This window comes from Sprattus sprattus, assembly GCF_963457725.1.
Source record: "Sprattus sprattus genome assembly, chromosome: 15".
Taxonomy (NCBI): Eukaryota; Metazoa; Chordata; class Actinopteri; order Clupeiformes; family Clupeidae; genus Sprattus; species Sprattus sprattus.
This window is the reverse complement of record NC_137913.1, coordinates 29,290,663-29,313,153: the sequence shown is the minus strand read 5'-3', so window position 1 is coordinate 29,313,153 and position 22,491 is coordinate 29,290,663. Positions and strand designations below refer to the sequence as shown.

At 40.3% G+C, this 22,491-nt stretch overlaps 2 protein-coding genes across 2 annotated transcripts; one reads left to right on the top strand and one right to left on the bottom strand.

Moving 5' to 3' along the window:
• Positions 1-2,232: 2,232 nt before the first annotated feature.
• On the bottom strand, positions 2,233-8,277 carry vsig10 (V-set and immunoglobulin domain containing 10; the record flags this gene model as incomplete). Its single annotated transcript, XM_080852670.1, is given in 11 exon segments — positions 2,233-2,490; positions 2,604-2,795; positions 2,799-2,813; positions 2,939-3,098; positions 5,074-5,086; positions 5,290-5,403; positions 5,830-6,114; positions 6,464-6,733; positions 6,947-7,258; positions 7,685-7,999; positions 8,229-8,277. Coding segments are annotated over 11 exon segments (1,983 nt in total).
• Positions 8,278-17,067: 8,790 nt separating this feature from the next.
• pebp1 (phosphatidylethanolamine binding protein 1) lies at positions 17,068-22,452 on the top strand. The gene is made up of 4 exons (XM_080852839.1): positions 17,068-17,284; positions 17,832-17,941; positions 19,746-19,846; positions 21,969-22,452. The coding sequence occupies exons 1-4, from the start codon at positions 17,150-17,152 to the stop codon at positions 22,184-22,186; spliced, it is 564 nt and encodes a 187-aa protein (XP_080708965.1). The 5' UTR covers positions 17,068-17,149; the 3' UTR covers positions 22,187-22,452.
• Positions 22,453-22,491: the final 39 nt, after the last annotated feature.

The window sequence follows — 22,491 nt, the reverse complement described above, 5'->3', positions numbered from 1 at the left end:
ATAACAGCAAAGCTGAATACAAAAACACGTATTGTAATATAATTTTTCTTGACATTTTACAAACATATCAAACATCTATACATCATTAGGCACATTATGAAAACCACCCATCTCTACTGTAGTGATCACATTACAATAGTTTTCCTGCAGTTTTGCAAGGTTGAATTCTTAGGCCCGTTTCAGACATCAGATAGGCACCGAGGGACTCAACTTTAGACTACTTGTAGTTTTTTTTTGTTTTTTTACATAAAAGATTTATTTTTTACAAAAGATTTTTTTTCCCTGAGATTCCACCTTGCACTCATATTGGTCATCTATTGGCTACTGCTATTAAAATAATTTTAAAAAGAAAAGCAAAATAAAAGCCTACATCAAGGCTACAATTTCCATATGAATCAATTCACAAACTGCTCAGAAAGAAGTATTAATAATTATAATAATAATAATACATTTTATTTATAGGGCGCCTTTCAAGAAACCCAAGGTCGCCTTACAACAGTGAATAAAACATTGAAAAAATACAAAATACAGCAACAGCAACAACTTCAGTTGGCAGGACCTTTACAGGTTATAGGCTTGCCTAAACAGGTGTGTTTTGATGTGAGTTTTAAAAAGAGCGATTGAGTTAGGGTCAATGTTCCTGATGTCAGGGGGGAGGGAGTTCCAGAGGTGAGGGGCAGAGCGGCTGAAGGCTCTGGATCCCATGGTGGACAAATGGGCTTGGGGGACGGTTAGGTTGGTGGAGGAGGCAGACCTGAGAGACCGGGTAGGGACATTGATGTGGAGGAGGTCAGAGAGGTATGGAGGGGCGAGGTTATGGATTGCCTTAGAGGAGGATTTTGTAATTAATGCAGTGTTTAATGGGAAGCCAGTGGAGTTGATGTAGAACGGGGGTGATGTGACTGATGGATGGCGTCCTAGTGACGATACGGGCAGCAGCATTTTGTACAAGTTGAAGTTTATGGAGGAGTTTGTGTGGGAGACCAAAGAGAAGGGAATTGCAGTAGTCCAGGCGGGAAGTGACAAGGGAGTGAACCAGGATTGCGGTGGTATTGGGAGTGAGTGAGGGGCGGACGCAGTTGATATTGCGGATGTGAAAGTAGGCAGATCGGATGGTGTTGTTGATGTGGGTATGGAATGATAGGGTGCTGTCGAGGACGACACCCAGGCTTTTAACCTGAGGAGAGGGGGTAACCGAGGAGTTATCTATGGTGAGGGTGAAACTGGGGTGTTTGGTGAGGGTGTGTTTGGAGCCAATGAAGACTGCCTCAGTTTTTTCACTGTTAAGCTTTAGGAAATTGGAAGAAAACCAGGATTTGATTTCCTGTAAACAGGCACAGAGGGAGGAGGGTGGGAAGGTGGAAGTGGGTTTGGTGGAAACGTAGAGCTGGGTGTCATCCGCATAACAGTGGAAATTAATATTGTATTTACGGAAAATCAGTCCAAGTGGGAGGAGGTATATGATGAATAGGATAGGGCCAAGGACAGAGCCCTGGGGAACACCAGTGGAGAGGGGGGATGGGTGGGATGAGAATGATTTTAACTGGATGAACTGAGTACGTCCAGAGAGATATGAGCGGAACCAGTCTAGGGGTGTGTGAGTTATGCCAATGGAGGCTAGTCTGTCAAGGAGGGTGGAGTGGGATATGGTGTCAAAAGCCGCGCTCAGGTCGAGGAGGATGAGGATGGATAATAGTCCTGAGTCAGCTGCCATCAGGAGGTCATTAGTGATTTTGATAAGGGCCGTTTCTGTGCTGTGGCGGGGGCGAAAACCGGATTGGAATTGTTCATAGAGGTTATGTTGGAGAGATGGGCATGGACCTGTGATGCCACTACCTTTTCCAGGATTTTTGAGAGAAATGGCAGTTTGGAGATGGGCCGAAGGTTATTGAAGTTGTTGGGGTCTGAACCAGGTTTTTTCAGCGTCGGTGTCACTGCAGCAGATTTAAGAGAAGATGGGACTGAACCAGAGGTCATGGAAGAATGGATATTGGCAGTTATCAGGGGCAGTAGAGAGGGGAGGGAGGCTATAACCAGGGAGGATGGCAGGGGGTCGAGTTGGCAGGTGGATGATTTGGATTTCCGGATGGCATCTGATAACTCGACGGCAGAGGGGAGTTGGAAGCATGAAAGTGGTACAGAGATGGGGGAGTGGAGAACTAGAGGGGGTGGACAACTAGACATGTGAGGGGTTAGTTGCTGGTGGATGGTGGCTATTTTTGTATTAAAAAATTACATCAGGGTGTTACAGTGGTCAGTGGAGTAGAAGTGTGGGGGAAGGGTTTCTGGGGGGCGCAGTGTGCTGTTGACCGCTGAGAACAGGGCCCTAGTGTTCCCAGCACCAGCAGTGATTTTTTCTGTAAAGTGTTGGGATTTGGCTGAGGAGCGGGCGCCTTTGTATTTGATGATGTGGGCATGATAGATCTGCTTGTGGATAGTGAGTCCAGATCTTCTAGAAAGCCGCTCCAGCTGGCGCACTTTGGCTTTCAGCTGACGTAGGTGAGGGAGAAGAGAGGGGCAGGGTGGGTGAATGAGACAGTCCGAGTTTTGAGGGGAGCAAGTGAGTTCAGCAGAGTTTGGAGACCATAATTGTAGAGAGAAACCAGATGATCCGGGGTGCATGGGTAACTGATGATGGGGAAATTGTCAATGCCTGTTCTGAAATCAGCTAAATTAATGTTTTGTATTGGCAAAATGTCCACAGGAATATTTACAATATCTAAAATGTAACTCTGCAATCTTCTATTCTGGCTCAATAATAGTTTCTTGGTTTTCTTGAGTTGCCTCTGTGTTTTCTATATCTTCATGATCATCTGTAAAACAAGTCAGTGTGTAAAATTACTGACAGACATCCCAAATTGAGTTTGCCCTTAGAGATGCAGTAGAGAATACTTATACTGATTATTTGATTTTATTTGTTTGTGTGATACCAGGTTTCCTCAGGTGGTCTGGACTTACTGGATGGGATCCGGTGAATCTCTACCAGTGTCGTGGAGTGTCCATTTGGCAAAACAGGTAACCTGGGCACTGCTTCCGTAAATATCTCATCATCTGATTCCACCAGATTCAGCACATCATTCCTTTCCTCTGTCAAAAACCTCATACAGTACATTTAATTTGTTATTAATCACCTCACCGATGTACACGCATAACTGCTGGCTGTCTGATTTAAAAAAAGGCTTTGGACCAGGCACTGATAAAGTATCACCACGGCTATTTGGACAAAGACTAGCAGAAGGTTATGTGGTAGCACAATAAATCTTGCCATTTGATAAGCTTGAGATGGAAGAACGAGGTTGTGTCACTATCAAATTGTTGCTGCTGGTTAAGCAGCCCTCTGATTTCTGTATTGTATTGATTCACCGATTTCCTTATTGTATTACATTCATTACCTGCTTTAAGAGGCACCTCCTGAGCTGCTCTTAAGACCAAACAAGGCCTTTTAGCCTAATCTACTAATCTACTAATTACAGTGCATGAAATGCCCTGTATTGTTATTCCTAGGCTTCTTCTTCTTCTTCTTCTTCTTCTTCTTCTTCTTCTTCTTCTTACCTTTTTCTGAGATTAATTCAGCCCGAACCGCTTAACGTAGAAACTTCATTCAAACTTTGTCGCGTAGGTCACTTATGCAATGTATTTTTCACTTTTCTAAACTTTATACTTTTTAAGATATTAAATAAAAACGAATCTAAATTTTCCCATTGACTTACATTGGGCCATTATGACATCATAATAGGGTCTTTAAACTGGCTTGCACCTGTGCTTCACTGACAGCTGCACCAAATCAAAGGAACCTCTTCTCTGTCCCTCTCAATTTAACTGTAACTAGGAACATTAAGACACCTTCCATTCTCTACTTTTTTTTTCTCTCCATCTCTCCATCTTTCTCTCTATCCCTCTCAGTCTACTTTCTCTCACACTCAATCTCTCTTCTTCACTCCATTTTTATCTCCTTTTTTCAATATTTTCACTCTCTTTTTCTCTTCCACTCTTCTTTCCTTCTTCCACTCTTCTTTCCTTCTTTCAATTTTCTTTCCTTTCTTCACTCTTCTTTCTTCTTTCCTTCTTTCACTCTTCTTTCCTTTCTTCTTTCCTTCTTCAACTATTATTTCCTTCTTTCACTCTTCTTTCTTTTCTTCTTCCACTCTTCTTTCCTTTCTTCACTCTTCTTTCTTTTCTTCTTTCCTTCTTTCACTCTTCTTTCCTTCATCCTCTCTTCTCTCCTTTCTTCACTCTTCTTTCCTTTCTTCTTTCCTTCTCCCACTCTTCTTTCCTTTCTTATTTCCTTCTTTCACTCTTCTTTCTTTTCTTCTTCCTTTCCTAACTTTTGCATTTCATGCACTGGTATTTCCTTCAGGAAATGCATTTTCTAGTTATAGTGTGCTGTCTATGCATAAACACAGAACAAATATTCCCATTGAAGAAGGCTTTACTCCATAGATAGTATTTTACTACTTGATTGCTAATATGTAGGTGATCAAGTGTTTATGGTAATGGAAATGGAGCCCTAGTGACTAGTGACTGTTTTAACGGCAGAGATATTGACACACACACTCTGAATTTAGTCTCTGCATTTTACCCATCCAGGGTAGTGAAGCATACAGTGAGGCACACAGTGAAGCACACTAACCCGGAGCAGTGAGCTGCCTTCAGCGGCGCCCGGGGAGCAGTGATCGGGGTTAGGTGCCTTGCTCAAGGGCACCTCAATGGATGTGGGCATGGGAGAGCAGTGCTGTACCACTTCCCCCGCCCACATTTTTCCTACTGGTCGGGGATGGAACCGGCCACCCTCCGGTTACCAGCCCGAAACCCTAACCAGTAGGCCACAGCTGCCCCTAACACTGAAGAATGCTGCTCAGAAAGCAGCTATCCACCCTCCTGAATATTGAAGACTCAAATCACACTTCATCTTCTGTAATAAATCCATACACATCCTTGAATGGACAGAACAATTACTGAGAGGACCAAACAAGACCACATTCAATTCCATAATGATTTTGTATGTCCTTCTGCCTCAGATGTTATGATGTTATAATGTCCCATGATTACACAAAAAGTATGCTGACTACTCACCCAAAATGGTAACCTAGAATATAAAAAACAAATAGATGTTAATTATGAACACAAAAGCTATTTTTCATTTTAAGAGAGTGTCACCTATGCAGTTGGTATATTGCATTATTATATCTGTACTAACCTTGTGTGAGATTACAAACATATTAATAATTAAAGATACATTTCCTTAAAAACACAAACTCTATAAGAAGCAGCAGCATTTCAGTTTCCTACCCAAGCAAATTCTGTGGCGGTTTGAGTATATAGCCACTCCGATGGAAATCCCAGCTCCGAGAATCAGAACAGACAAGAAGGTGCCAACAATCCCACCAGTGTAGGACACTGACGCTGTTTAAAATACAGAAATGAAAACAAAAACAGAAATCACTTCTGTGGCCAGGGTGAATTTTTCATCTGCAGTAGAGACTCTTGTCACACTATGGAAAGTACATAATAATATCCTTTGCAGGGCAATAATTCAGTTTCTTTGTCTATTATTTCAGAAACATTACTTCACAGTTTTTCTCCACATGTGGGATGACACACTACCTAATAACATGAACTGAACAACCTAATAATTTTTGTCAGTTTTGAAGCATTGTTGGATTCCGTTACTTTTGCAGTTCACACTGGATAAACAACGTTTCTATCCCCCAGAGTATACTCACACTTTACTACAAGGTTACACCTCTAATGTATTTATCCCCAGAGTATACTCACCGTTTACTGGAAGGGTAGACCTTTAACATATTGCTCCCCACAGAAGATACTCACACTTTACTGTAAGGTAGACCTCTAACTCGCGGGCAGCGATGGGATTCTCGCTCCTGCAGAAGTATGTGCCCTCGTCGTCTTTGGTGATGTTCACTATGGTCAGACTAAATGTGGGCCCCTGCTCAGATATGACATACTTGGAGCCAAGTTCAATGTCCTTGTGTGCAACAGTTCGCTGCCATATGGTTTTGGCAGGAGGGATTGATTGCTTCTCAATGCAGGTCAGTGTCACATTGCTACCTTCTACCACCGTCACCAGTGGTTCCCCTTCAGGGTATGGAGTCTCTGGGAAGCCATAAACGTGTGAAAAATTAAATTTAACAACTTAACAGTGTATGAAAAACATATCCTAAAACAGAGCAAGGAATTTACTGTCATGTTCAAATCTGATCAGATTAATGAAACACAAACATATTCACTTCCAGCCTCTGCACATATTGAAAATACTATGAATTATTAGCCTGTTTGGCTAATAGCTATTTGTAAAGGAGAGAATTGTTAATGTCACTTCACACACATCATTTCATAGACATACAAGTAACAAAAACCCATGCATAAACAGTATTGTGAAAGTGAAACTAGATCTTGGCCCCTAAGGTCGGTGACACAAAAACAAAATAAAATCTTGACTTACTCAGGGTGAAACGGCAGGAGTTTTCATCACCTTGACTCAACACATGTTTCCCTTGGCACTTAAGCTCATGCCCATCACTCAACACACTCCTGTCGAGTATTACCTCCAAAGTCTCATTTACACTCGAGTTTAACACGACCCCCTTTGAGGTCAAATCCTCCCATTGTAATGTGGGCGCAGGGTAACCCCCATGCCAACTGCAACTAAAAAGAACGCTGGAGGAGTTACTCTGGATCCTCCAAGTGCATGCTGGGTGTCTTTCCGGTGGATCTACAAAGGGGGAAAAAAGAATGAAACAAAGAGGAGCATGACAAGCATTGATGACCCTCCAGAACATGTGGTGAACTTGCCCGACTTGCTAAGCAAGGGCCACTGGAGATGGCCCGCAGTGAATGCAATCTAAATATAAAACCTGTGAGCCTCTATACAATCTGTAAGTGACACATTAGGAATAAAGTGAAATCAGAAAAGGTGAGTGCCTACAGTATACAAGCAGATGTAGAGTCTCAGTCACTATCTTCTTAGATATGGTATTCTCTGCTGAACAGCTGTGGTCTCCTTGTCTATATGGCGTGATGTTCAGCTCCTCATACAGTATCAGAGATCCGTTGCCAGAAACAAGCGTGTCCTTGTCTGAGCTGGCCCCTTCAAACATCAAAGATAATGTCCGTGATGGATAGGATATAGAGGGGCTTGAGCACTTGAAAAAAACAGTGGAGCCATTTCGGACATACAGGGTTCCATTTGGGAGTTTTTTCACAGGTGAGATATCCAGGATCACTTTGTCTGGACCACCTAGATAGGGAACAATGCACTAGAGTTAAATATTTACTGCATCTTGTACTTCATAGTCAGATTATATTCTATACAGCCCTGTAGAATTAATCATACAGAATCCTTGTATTCATCACAAGAGTATCACAGACTAAAAAGGTAGAATTTCTATACCAGCCATGTGATTAAAGTCCCAAACTCAGTCGGTTTCATTCATGCACTAGGAAGCCGTGAGAACAATCAGCACTGCCAGGGGTTAAAACAACAAACAATCCTGAAGAACCAGTTTCGGATTGAATTACTAGCGTCACATATCCAATCTGGCTTGTGTTGAGTCTCTGCGTTTCAGCTATACATTTAATAAAAGCAACATTGTAGGACACTCCTGTCTGGTCCTGCTATGAATTATAAGATGTTACTGTCAGATACAAAGTATGGGAAACTTACTGAAGATGTGTAGGTGCACCCCCGTATGATTGTGAACCTTGCTTGAGTCCTGTAGTGAGCATTCACACCCATATAATCCTTCATCAATTGCCATTAATCCAGTTATATTCAGGCTCCCATTGTCCAGTATGGTGAAGTGACCAAGGCTAGGGCTTAGTTCTGAAGAATGGTTACGTTTTACCACAATGCTCCCATCTTTTAGCCACTGTGTCAGTGCTGGAGGAACATTGACAGCCAGGTCATGGCATGGAAGTGTAACAGTGTGACCCAATTCTCCAAGGATACTTTCAGGTGCTCCCCCATGGTCTGCACCCCCTTTCACAAATAAAGCGTTAGGGAAGAGGAGTGAGTCATAAAAACGGAGAATCCTTCACAAAATAGAAATGGAAAATGGTGTTGCCTAAATTAAAGTAGAGTCAAGGTCATGAGTTAGTCAGAAAAAAATAATCTAATGATAAATCGAGAGTAGCCTATATCCATAGGCTAGGTTCACTTTATAAAACGTGTTCAAAATGTGTAAAGTTTATGTCTCATTTTGGCCTACCTGTTTGACATGAACATGCAAAATATAAAAATGTAACTACTAATCTCATTGTTGGATCAGTACTAGCTTGGTTTGGTCTTCCTTTGAAACAGAACAAAAGGTTCCACGGCGATCATCAGAGAAGTTGTGCACCTCACGTAGACCTCAACGCTGGATGATCTCGATTGAATTCCGAATTAACAAACGTCAGGGAGTGATAGCAAAGTCATGTGGACATGTTGACTTCAAGCCACTGTGGTAGTCGTGCTTTAACGATGTTTGGTTTCAACGAAACCAGCCTAATGAGATTTTTCTCCCATACCTACCTGTTTACTCTCGGGCGCACTCCCGGAAACGTAGGTGTACCTACCGGGCCACGCCTTACCTTCTTAAAGGTAAGGTAACATGGATATGTGCACTAGCACCTGGGTTTCTTGTGGTGAAAAGATGTCAAGTAGGCTACCGCTGACAGGTGTCTGTCTGTGCTTGTTTCACATATGTTTTGTTTTGTTTATGACTATGACTTTTTTTTGGTTAGATTTTTTAAAAGTTACCGAGAAATAGACACTGTACAATGTAAAAACCCCTTTATTGTAACTGAAAAATACGTATCATAGGATTTGCGAGGTCTCTGAGCAGCACCCTGTCTAATGATAGCATGCTACTACTGAAAGGGGAAAAGCTTGCTAGTGACTTGATTGGTTTGATGACCTGTTAATCTTACTATAAGGTCTCCGGTATCAACAGAACCCCATGCGCCAGACTCCTCCTCTGCCTTCCGTTGGATCAACGCATTCCAACGCAACAATGTGAGTCGGGCGTTACCTGCGGGACAACCAAGGGAGCTGTTGAGTTAATGAGTTGAGTGTTTACTGCAGTGTTTCTGGGTTTCTTTATTTACTTGTAGTGCTGTGTCTTTGGGTTGGCCTGTGCTTATGTGGGAATGCCCTCTGAGGGAATTTACAGTCTGGGAGTGTTTATCAGTTTTAATGAATTATGTCTTTAATAAAATATATTTCCCTGTGGTAACATGCTTGTGATTAATATCCTCTTGCCTGTGGCACCAGATCACACCAGGTTAACAGAGGTGGTGGCAGCGTTCATTTACTCTTTAACAACAACAAATTATTACATTATTATGCATGTAACAGTTAGCCAGAGATGTCAAATCATACCTGACCAATCCTTCTGTCATTTACCTTGCTCCCCAGCCCATCACCTGTACCCAGAATGGCATATTGCTAGAAATGGTTTAATGACCCGACTTGTACATGCTTTTTGATAGGTGCTCAAATGATAGTGGCCGACCTGAAGTGTGTTTCTGTGTATAGGACATTGTAAGGGAATGTGTTTCTTACAAAACAAAAATAAGTCATATTATGTGTGAGCCAGTTTAAGTGGTGTATTAAGGTTGTATTAAACATTCGTATGTGTGTATTGTGTTTGTTTTTACAGTAAACCTTTCCAAAGGTCCAGAGCACCTTAGGCCCTCCTTGTCCTGACTAAAACACTATAGAGACCAGCCTACAAAACAGACAGTTCTCCAGCTGTAAGGTGATGAGTTATGTCATATTATGTGTGAGCCAGGTTTAGTGATGTATTAAGGTTGTATTAAGCATTTGTATATGTGTATTATGTTTGCTTTAGGTAATGATTGGAAGAATGCTCAGTAAGTGAGGGTAGTCATCACTGCACACTACCTCCACTCCTTTGGTACTTGGCGAGAGACATTGTGTACAGTAGGCTATGGACAAGGCCTGCAGCATGACAACTGCTGACTGGGAGTGGGTAGTTGCACAGTCAGGGTGCTCATTATCAGTGGAGGTTCTTCCATTGAGGAAACGGAGGAAGGACCTCCCCAAACTTTTTGAGAATTTTTTTTTTTAATTGAACTGACTAAACTCCTTTAAAATTGCAGTTTGATATCAGTATTTAATACTTTGCATATTATAATTCGTTTTCCTGAGTTAAAATAACATTAGCACCCCCTATCGTAACCAGAAATTACTGCACGGAGGACGTCCTCCCTTTGGCTCCCATTGAAATCAATGGAATCTGTCTCTGACACGGGCGGTTCTTGGGGCTCATTCACTTACATTGCCCAGGGGAGGAAAGACCTCCCTAGCGTCTGAGTCTGCGCCAACATCGCTTAACCAATAAACAACGGATTTGGGGTTGGAGGGAGAGGATTAGACATTAAGAGCGAAAGAAGTTGCTCTCTCGACCATAGACATCATATAGGTAGACGCCGCCTCCACTGCTTCTCGGCGAAACGCGTCGCCGCCATATTGTTTCGGGAGCTCTCTGACGCCAGAGGTCTGTCAGACGTGTCAAACAAGCGCAAGTTGACAGGAGCTGCGGTTTATCTGGATAAAAATCACGATAACCTTTTACATTTCGCAACCAATTTCATGGAGTATTCAAGAGTTTATGCTCTACGTGAAGTGTGTGAAAAAGATTTGCCTCTACGTTACTTTGAATCTCGCTAGTTAAATCGCCAGTCATACATGTGCATCGGTCTATGATAAACGCTCTCTTTTCTTGCACAGCTCGTGCACTTTGAAAATACTGAGAAGATCTATAAACTATCGAAATAGTGCTTCTTTAGTTACTACTTATTGACCATCATTAAGAGAAAGAGCATACATCAAATAGTGAAAAACTGGCAGTCAGTGTGTTTTTCATAGTTTAATAGTTCCTTTTCAAGTATGTGCATTAAGAAACCTTGAACAGTGCAATTGGCAATACACAGTTATTTCACAAATCAACATTACAAAAAAAGCTATATATTTCTATAGCAGTAAAAATATACACATCTCAATATATACATACACACATCTCAATAGTTGAACTGTAATATAAATAACATAGCATATAATACAATATAATATAATGACTCAGTATAATGTGCAATGGAATAACATATATATGATATATATAATATGTGATACAATATAATATAATATAATATATTTTAAGTATAGGTATATATTCATATTATATAATATATATAGGCCTATATATTTGTACATTTGTACAATTTGACATAATATACAATCATGCTCATAACATTTTCAGATCTATGCAGTGCAATTGACACAATATATAATTTCACACAATATATACAATTGATAATTTAATCTAGGCTAGAACCCTTTAAAAAGTATCGTCTTGCTGAGCTTTTTTCGACTGTTGCCAGTCTGTAATTGCAGCGTGCTCAGTTTTGCAATGTGGTGCAGCCTGATTTTGTGGAATATGAATATATACCTATACTTAAAATATATTATATTGTTCCCCATATTATATATATCATATATATATATGTTATTCCATTGTACATTATACTGAGTCATTATATTATATTGTATTATATACATGCTATGTTATTTATATTACAGTTCAACTATTGAGATGTGTATGTATATATTGAGAGTATATTTTTACTGCTATAGAAATAACAACTAAAGAAGCAATATTTCGATAGTTTATAGATCTTCTCAGTATTTTCAAATTGCACGAGCTGTGCGTTTATCCTAGACCCATGCACATGTATGACTGGCGATTTAACTAGCGAGATTCAAAGTAATGTAGAGGCAAATCTTTTTCACACACTTCACGTAGAGCATTTGAATACTCCATGAAATTGGTTGCAATATGTAAAAGGTTATCGTGATTTTTATCCAGATAAACCGCAGCTCTTGGCAACTTGCGCTTGTTTGACACGTCTGACAGACCTCTGGCGTCAGAGAGCTCCCGAAACAATATGGCGGCGACGCGTTTCGCCGAGGCAACGGGCTGAAGCAGTGGAGGCGGCGTCTACCTATATGATGTCTATGCTCTCGACCATTCTGCTGCCTGTAGGATATCGAAAGAACGTCACACTTGGATTGTTGTTGAAATATTGCAAATAAAGACATGTGCAATGGAGAACGGAGACATTGTTCATGTTTTATTGAACAAACCGTTTTCTACATTTAGCTACAGAGAGAAGGTTGGTATAAAAACAACAGGGAGACCACTTCCAAAAATTCGAGTCGCAAAACCCAGTGGTCGTAATGCTAACTGCTGTCCGCTGACCGCTGTCGTTAATGCTAACTGGTATGCAACATTCTCATGGCTCACTGGTAGCATTACAAACAATCGGCTATACTGCTGGCCCTGTTTACTCATTGGTAAATCACAGACTTGGTCTGTAAATGGAGAACATCCATCTATGGATGACGAGACCATACGTTTAGCTGATGGGTTGAGGGGAAAATCAGAGGACTTTGAATTCGTGTTTTTACTCTTCACGTTTGAGCAATTATTTTCACACACTGACGTCGTGTTTGACATCTTGCAACACAAATCGATGGATGTCTCCTATTGCAGACTGCGCATAGAGAGCCTCCTACGGATCGTAGAGGAGCTTAAATTGGAGAACACATTTGTTCAAATTTACCAGAGGGCCGTCGCTGTAGACGACCCAGATTTATTTCACCGGAAAAAAAGGAGACAGGGCCAGGCCGATCCGCGTCAAACTTATAGGCGGTTGTACCAATCCGTTCACGACAGTATCATCACCCAAATCACGCAGCGCTTTCAACATTTAGAACGCTTGCAATTCATGGAGCTTTTAAATGTGGACAAATTTTAGTCTTTCAAGACAGATTTCCCCACGCAGTCACTTTTAAATTTGCTCGAGACATACGGCCAATTCTTTGATCAGGACAAGTTGAAAGTAGAACTGCTGCATTTCTATCGTAATCCAGACATTAATTCTTCACGAAAGCTCTGCGAGGCCATTGGCTTCATGAAATCAAGTGGTCTTGATGGGGCAATGCCACAGCTGTACAAACTAATGTGTCTGATTGCAACCATTGGTGCTACTTCTGCAGGGGTTGAGCGAAGTTTTTCGTGCATGAAACGAATCAAAAGTTACACACGGAACACAATGGGGCATGAGAGATTGAAACATTTGGCCATGATTTCTATTGAAAAGAAAATTCTGAAGTCTCTTCAAAAAAATCCTGCCTGGTATGTCACAGACATTTTTGCGACTCAAACAGCGAGGAAGATCGACTTGATCTTCAAGTGAACGCATATTTAATTGGCTAACAGTCTGCAGCTATCGAAAGCATCAGCATTTCTGAAACATTCACAAGCATCCATCTTGATTTTTGTTTGTTAAATAATGTTCTTGTTCATGTCGATACGTTCTTGTTCATGTCGATACGTTTTGTTGAAGTTCATAGGCCTTTTGTTAGTCTGACTGTTCTTGTTCAGCTGACATTCTGAATGGAAATTGTTAATTAAGCAATAAGCCCCAAGAGGCCGTGCTTTGCGCTGATTTTAGAACAGGTAAGGGAGTTGTTAGGCACGACGCGAAGCGGAGTGCCGTTAAACCCCCTTACCTGTTCTAAAATCAGCGCAAAGCACGGACTCGCGGGGCTTATTGCTTTTCTAAACCTGTTACTACACATATTTGATATGGTTTCATAAATAAAGACAATTCAATTTAAGAAACAATAGTTTAATGATAAACCGTCATTCTTCCGCCACTAAAAATTATAGTTCCTAAATAAATCGTTGCCACGCAACCCTTGAAGCAACGCAACAGCCAGATGGAACACTGGGTATGAAATGCGCTGTATGAATGCCTTGCCATTCGCTGCGCAGTAATATGGAATGTAATCAGGTCAAATTGTAAGGTAATGCTGGGTTTTACAACGGCTTTTAGCCAATCACAATCAAGGATTTGAACAATCAGGTTTAGAATGAATGTTTCAGAACGCGATGTGTTTCGTATCTATTCTAATTGACCTGTCGCTAAGCCCCGCCTTTCGAACGCAGACGGGCCAATGGCAGTTAAGTAACAGTTGCACTCACTCGGATTGTATCTCATTTCCTAAACGAAAACAAGACCGGTCCAAATATCTCTGGATTAAGCTGTGGCAGACCACACAGTGAACGCTACATTCATTAGCTTTCTGCCATACTCTTGTTAGGTTGGAATTTTCCTTTGCTAAAGCAATCAACTAAGCCTACATGATAAAAGGCATACTCATTATTCACAGTAGCTGCTTACTTTCACCACTGATGTTATGCTAGGCTTAGGCAAGTTATCTCTGGTTCAAACTAGCTAACGTTAACGATTCACTAGCTGCGCTAGCGTAGCTTTGTCAGTTATGGGACAGTTTGTTAAAAATCGGCCATTCTATTAAACAAACGATATGCACAAGTATACATAGGTTTAATAAAGGATTAACATGACAACGTGAACGAAACACACGCATGCCGGTAATTAACAAGGTTACAATAACAAGCTAGACAGTTAGGACCATATGGTTAGGACACTGTCCTGTCAGGGGCAGGTAGGTTAATGCTATTTACTAAACGTAGGTCTACATTCATATGCCTTCCAGATTAGTTAAATTAACTGAATGTGAATTCATTGTATCTTTCCCATGCGGTGCATGAACAATGCTGGTATTGGATGTATTTATCTGCAATCGCGATGACCATGAGTTGAATCTTCTCCCCCTTGCATTGAGCTCTGTAAATTCTCGCCTCAAATTTAAGCTTGTTATCCACCATATCGAGTTTTAAATTGTATACATATCCCTCCATTGCATAATTAAGTCCCTTTTGAAGGCTTCTAGGCGAAATCAGGTCCTTTTGTCTCCAAAAGTTGTCTATAGCCTCTTGGGATATAGTTTTGTCGCTGATAGCTGCCATTGTAAACTCTAGTCAGCTATGATAACGTGTCCGAGTTAGCAACAGTCACAATGGGGGGCGGGGCTTAGCGATAGGTCAATTAAGTTGTCACTTGGGGGTTGGCATCATATTAGGCTACTTAGTGAAGGATTCAGAGCCTGATGCATTTTAAATGGCATCACCTTTGGTCTTGTGTCTTAATTTTCCTTAAAACAATTGCAGCTGAAAATAAAATTAGTAATAACCAATAGCTTCAGTTATTGAGGGGGGGAAATAGGCCCAGAATTTTGTATTTAGTTTTTCAAATCAAGAGTAGGCCTGATTTGACTAATTGGCTTTGCATCCTTTCCTTCTGGCCTTGTCTAGTCCAAAGACCATGGTGTCCACCAGCTTTCAAAGTACAATGGTGCCACGGCTTTGTATCAATTGTATCCCTGCCTGCAATTTTTGTACCGTTGTTCACAAACACCCTGAAACAACTGGTATCTTACATACTTATGCCACCAACAGAATAATCAGACCAATGGCAACCAAGCGCGCAGTCCTTCCTCCCTCACTTTCAAAACCAAAAACCGCCACTGCTCATTATAGACAGCTGGCTGGCCGGTCCAGTCAATAGGCTACAATGTTTTTTTTCCACTCTTGGCTACACCACCCACTGCGTTATCAGTTTAATTATCAGTATGCTTTGTTGGACCTAAATGTGGGGCTGACGTTTTGTCTCACTTGCAATAGGTGTGCCTAAACCAGAGCTAACATTTACAATTTCTGTCTATTGCAGGGGTCGGGAACCTTTTTTGCCTGGAAAGCCACTTTTACCATTTTTTTTTTTTTTTTTTATCTCAGAAGAGCCACAAAAAGACAGTTACAAGAAAAAGTTTGGATATTTAACTAACAGTTACTTTTATTCAACAGAGATAATTGCATTTTCTACTTGTTTTAAAAGTTATTGTACTAGTAACTTGAAATGTAAATGGCAATGGGAAATTACATAAGTTAACAACGTTACAGCGTAACAACGACATGAAGTTAACAACGTTGACAACACAACACTCGAAATTGAACATTAGCCCTACCAGAGATGAATGCGACTTCTGGTGCTGCAGACTTGCTGATGGCCTTGTAGTCTGGCTCATATTCAGTGAGGTGAAGCTTCATGCAAGCATTGAGGCTTTCGTCTTTTAAACGCGAGCGCAGGTTCGTCTTTATATTTTTCATATGTGAGAAAGATTTCTAGCATGCATAAGTGGAACCGAACATGGGTAACACAGCAATACTAACATATTGCAATGTGCGATATGTAATGGGCAGTTCATTCCAAGTTTTTAGAAGCAGTTCGTCTTGAGATGGAAGCTTTCCCATGTCAGTCCACTTGTGTTCGCTCGCAAGCTGTGCTCGCTGACGTGCGATTCCTTCCAGCTGATCGTTCAGTGATTTGAACTTGCCCACCCAGATGCCAGACGAGGTCAGGTCGGCAACCTCTATTTCGAAATCGCCGATAGAAACACCAGGAATGCAATACGTTTTTTCCTTTCGATATTTTTCTCTAGCCTATCAACTTTAACAATGGAAGTTTTCTCGTTGACGGAAATGTAGGGAAATCTGTGATTTTGTTAGATATTGGCATGGCAACCAGCCGCAAATGTAACAATATTTTGCAGGCTATGGTTACGGAGTCAAGTGAGGTGGAAAGTTAAATTAAATAACTCAGATAGACCTACGAATTTGCCACGAAGCCTTGTCATTTTTATATAACTAGTATTGACCGTTATTTAAGCCTTCTACTAGGCCTAGGCTGATCCCTTGATTACACGTTTTTTTTCTCCGTATTTTTCTCCAACCCATTTCGTCCGAGAGCCCCGGCCGTCAGCAAAAGAGCCAGTGGTGGCTCGCGAGCCATAGGTTCCCGACCCATGGTCTATTGGATTAACAGATGCCTTAAAATATTCATATTATACAGTCAAGTGTTTCAGTGTAACAGAAAAAAAGGCCTGGCAAATACAGCCTGGGTCAATTTGACAGGCACTCCACTATGGGAGGACAGGCGTCTGGAAATGTTATTTGCTGAGGCTTTGATTGACAGAGCATCCGGCCAATCAATGTATAAAACAGGATGACCGACTGTACCACGAAAACTGGTTGGTTCATCAGACGGGCATTTTCCTGTGCTTTCACGTTTCATAACGCGGAGCTCCATGGTGTTAAACTGAGCTAGCGTTACCTACAGAAAAAAACAGACTGTTAAAATGCCGGTGGATTTAAGTCAGTGGACTGGAGCTCTCGCTCTGGCTGAAGTGGAAGTGAAGCCAGCTCAAGTTCTCGTCGTGAAGTATGAGTCTCTCGAAATTGATGAATTGGGAAAAGTCCTCACCCCTACCCAGGTTGTAGCTTTTAATAACTCAGTTGTAGTAGTTCATAACTTAATCACCATTGTCTCGCAAAATGCCACTGAATTGCCTGGTTTCTAGCTAGCATTTCGAGACTGATACTCAGGATATGTGCACGTTTTGTTGCAGTGCCGCTGGTTTAGCATTTTAAACAATCACGTTCGTTTTTAAGCTAACTAACATTCACAACACACATGCTTCCATTTCAGCGTGCAACTGCTACCTCTGCAGTTGCTGCTTGGCAGGTTGAGTTAGCAAATATCCGTGCATGCTTTTGGATAATGTATGCATTTGTCACAGAAACAGGCTTGTTTAACACATTGTGGAAAAACGCGGCCCGGCGCAGAGTTCATTCATTTCAGTTAGCTGGAATTTTCTCGATGCCTGCTGTAACCTAACTTAGACTTTAGCGAACCCATAGTTGCTAGCAGGCGACACTACTACGAATGGACACATTACTAGGTTACTGTTCAAGATACACTCAGTGTCCAGTTTCACCAGACCAGGACGGGCTAATATCTGTACGAAATGTTGCCTCCAGGTTCAGAATCGACCCACATCTATTGAATGGAATGGTTGCGATCCTGGTAAATTATACACGTTGGCCTTGACCGACCCAGACGCCCCAAGCCGAAAAGACCCCAAGTTCAGGTATGCCTGAACATAGACATGTATAGGTAGACGCCGCCTCCACTGCTTCAGCCCGTTGCCTCGGCGAAACGCGTCGCCGCCATATTGTTACAGGAGCTCTCTGACGCCAGAGGTCTGTCAAACGTGTCAAACAACCGCAAGTTGCCAGGAGCTGCGGTTTATCTGGATACAAATCACGATAACCTTTTACATTTCGCAACCAATTTCATGGAGTATTCAAGGGTTTATGCTCTACGTGAAGTGTGTGAAAAAGATTTGCCTCTACATTACTTTGAATCTCGCTAGTTAAATCGCCAGTCATTCATGTGCATGGGTCTATGATAAACGCGCACCTTTCTTGCACAGCTGGTGCACTTTGAAAATACTGAGAAGCTCTATAAACTATCGAAATAGTGCTTCTTTAGTTACTACGTATTGACCATCATTAAGAGAAAGAGCATACATCAAATAGTGAAATACTGGCAGTCAGTGTGTTTTTCATAGTTTAATAGTTCCTTTTCAAGTATGTGCATTAAGAAATGAATGACTGTGCATTAAGAAATTAATGACTCAGTATAATGTGCAATGGAATGACATATATATGATATATATAATATGTGATACAATATAATATAATATATTTTAAGTATAGGTATATATTCATATTCCACAAAATCAGGCTGCACCACATTGCAAAACTGAGCACGCTGCAATTACAGACTGGCAACAGTCGAAAAAAGCTCAGCAAGACGATACTTTTTAAAGGGTTCTAGCCTAGATTAAATTATTATATTATATCATATATTGTGTGAAATTCTATATTGTGTCAATTGCACTGCATAGATCTGAAAATGTTATGAGCATGATTGTATATGTCAAATTGTACAAATGTACAAATATATATATATATATATATATATATATATATATATATATATATATATATATATATATAATATGAATATATACCTATACTTAAAATATATTATATTATATTGTATCACATATTATATATATCATATGTTATTCCATTGCACATTATACTGAGTCATTATATTGTATTATATATATGCTATGTTATTTATATTACAGTTTAACTATCGAGATGTGTGTGTATATATTGAGATGTGTATATTTTTACTGCTATGGAAATATATAGCTTTTTTTGTAATGTTGATTTGTGAAATAACTGTGTATTGCCAATTGCACTGTTCAAGGTTTCTTAATGCACATACTTGAAAAGGAACTATTAAACTATGAAAAACACACTGACTGCCAGTTTCTCACTATTTGTTGTATGCTCTTTCTCTTAATGATGGTCAATACGTAGTAACTAAAGAAGCACTATTTCGATAGTTTATAGAGCTTCTCAGTATTTTCAAAGTGCACCAGCTGTGCAAGAAAGGTGCGCGTTTATCATAGACCCATGCACATGAATGACTGGCGATTTAACTAGCGAGATTCAAAGTAATGTAGAGGCAAATCTTTTTCACACACTTCACGTAGAGCATAAACCCTTGAATACTCCATGAAATTGGTTGCGAAATGTAAAAGGTTATCGTGATTTGTATCCAGATAAACCGCAGCTCCTGGCAACTTGCGGTTGTTTGACACGTTTGACAGACCTCTGACGTCAGAGAGCTCCTGTAACAATATGGCGGCGACGCGTTTCGCCGAGAAGCAGTGGAGGCGGCGCCTACGTATACATGTCTATGTGCCTGAATAGTGCACCTAAATGTGGTTTAAATAAGATGAGACAATGGAAACAATATATGGCTTATACTAAATACAATTAAATACAAGTTGTATCCTCTTTTGATCATAGGGAGTGGCATCATTTTCTTGTGGTAAACATGAACGGAAATAATATTGGAAGTGGGTGTGTTATGTCTGACTATGTTGGGTCTGGACCTCCAAAAGGAACGGGTAAGTGTAACACTCAAATATAGCAGTGGCCTTTCCTAAATATATTATGTGTAGCCTTTTCTGCATGATGTCATAGGTGTGTGAAGCATCGATTTATATCATGGTATTGATGAATGAAATTACAGTATTGTGCACATAAATGTGTGCAAGACCCGATTCCACAACATTCCAAAAACGGATTAGAAAAGCCACTGAAGCTCCCCAGTAGTGGACTTCACTACACTAGGGTGCACTGTTGAGCGAAAATTGTCCCGGAATGCTAGCCGCTTCCTCCTTTCAGCCAAATAAGTAAATAAAAAGGTCATTTATTGATAACCTTTAAATGTTTGTTCCTCAAATGTTTGTTCCTCAATTCACATCTTTTAAGGATGACGTAAGTAAATCAAAATTAAGTATTTTGTGAAATAGGTGTTGTTGTATGATTTTAAATAGGCCTACTGAAACACTGCTTCCACCCTGTTATGTTCCATTCCACCCTGTTAAGTTAAATTATTTAAAAAAATATTTTGACATAATCACTAAATCTTGTTAATATGTTTGTGCTACATTGGAAGGTTAGGAATATTACATGCACCCATATATGTAGGTTTGAACAGATGACAATTTGTTCAGTGATATCAGTGAAAGGGATGTTCAAAAAGGTAATATCATATCGGATACACCCATATACTGTTTTATTATCAAATAACTTTTTATAGATTAAAACTAAATCCTATTATGGGATCAAAAGGGACAAATTATTACTATGAAAATGTTCTTATTCATCAATATTAACATATTGAACTATATGCAATTTATATGTTAATGTCCCTAACAGGGTGGAACACTTTCAGCAACAACATTTAATAAAACTACCTGTAATTATTACTATATTCATCCCTGAGCTTGACCTTTATGCATCTCTTATAGTTAAACATGTCAATATTGAAAAACAATATGAAAAAATATATTCCACCAGTATTTTTTCCCCCAACTTTACAAACCTGAAATGTTGCCCCAAAAAGAGAATCACCCTCATATGTTTATTGGCTATTATGCTTTAAAATCCCTTATTAAATCACACTGTTCTTCTGCGAGGTGTAAACGGTCTCACAGACTGTTGCGTTGAACATAACCAGGTTCAGGTCTGTTGATAGTATTAGGGCTGTGTCCAGAATTACTCTGTTAGGTCCAGTTTGTATGATATTCTGATTCATTATTTCATACATTTACAAAATCAGTGACAGGTTGGGGATGAAGCTAATGGCAGGACCTAACAAATGCCCCTTACAAATAGTCATGTTACTGTTACTGGTGAAGAAAGGGTTGCATTGTTTCCCTGCTAAATGGAGAATGACATGGTCGCTCTTCCATAAAATCTCAGCAGGTAAAAAGTTCAGTCAGCCTCAAGAAAATAGTTTGTTGTGATGGTAATAAATGGATACAAACTAAAGTATATATTGTTTTAAATCAGACTTGCATTAGGTACCTGATAAATAACTTGTTTTTGTCCATGTCTGTTAAATGTTCATGTTCTCTCTCCTTGGGGAAGAATGCCAAAGGCATTGGTGGCAACACAAAGCATGACAAAGATTTCAAGATCAAACAGATTAGTATTAATGGATTTCAGTTACAAAACCAGGCATTGAGCAACGTCATTTCATTTTTGTATAGATTATATTGCTCATTCTTATAATGTATTACACAGCTATTCTTCAGTCGGTAAAATTGTCTTTAAGGATTCTTGATTTACTGTTTACTGTTGCACTGTACTGTACAATAAAACTTACAAATCACCACTGAATGGATAATGCCGACAGTCAGAACAGGCCACTTGAAAATGGGGATAGCCTTTGTAGAGAAGCATTTAAATTGGGGGAATAGTTTATAGGTTTCAGCAAAACGTAAGATCCATGACTTGCATTGACTGTCCAGTTCCTCTGCACTTTTACATTGTAAAGAGTACATCCTTATCACCCAAACTATTCCCCATAGTTTTCCAACTGAATGGATGATTGTCGATTCTTAATCAGTGGTTTCCAGACCATACATAAAAATAGTTGGCAAGTTGCAAGGCAGTAGCCTATATACAGCAGTATACAGTCATTTCTGTGGGTTCTCATCAGATGATGTCGTCCCGCAGGTCTCCATCGCTACGTCTGGCTGGTTTACGAACAGTCAGGTGAGCTCAGCTGCTCTGAGCCTGTGCTGACAAACTGCTGTGGCGACAACCGTGGGAAATTCGCCATCCAGGCCTTCCGCAAGAAGTACGGGCTGGGAGACCCAGTCGCCGGGTCCTGTTACCAAGCGGAATGGGATGACTATGTTCCAAAGCTCTATGAGCAGCTGGCTGGAAAGTAACGAGAAAGAGCACTGCCAACAAATAGCATAAACAAGTGTATCCCATAAGCTAAACTATTCTGCCTTTCTCTTCAGGGTGTGCCATTACTGTCATACGTCCGATTAATTTACAGTTAGCTCATTTCATTCCTAAATTGCATCATGACAACTTTTGTTTATTACATTTGTTCACTCCAGTGGTTGTAACTGAAAAAAGCATTGAGAATTTCCTCTGGCAATTGAATTGCTTGCACTATAAAGGATGAATTAAAACAACATGAATACAATCAAGCTTTGAAACACTTTCTGTGGTGAGCACTTTATTT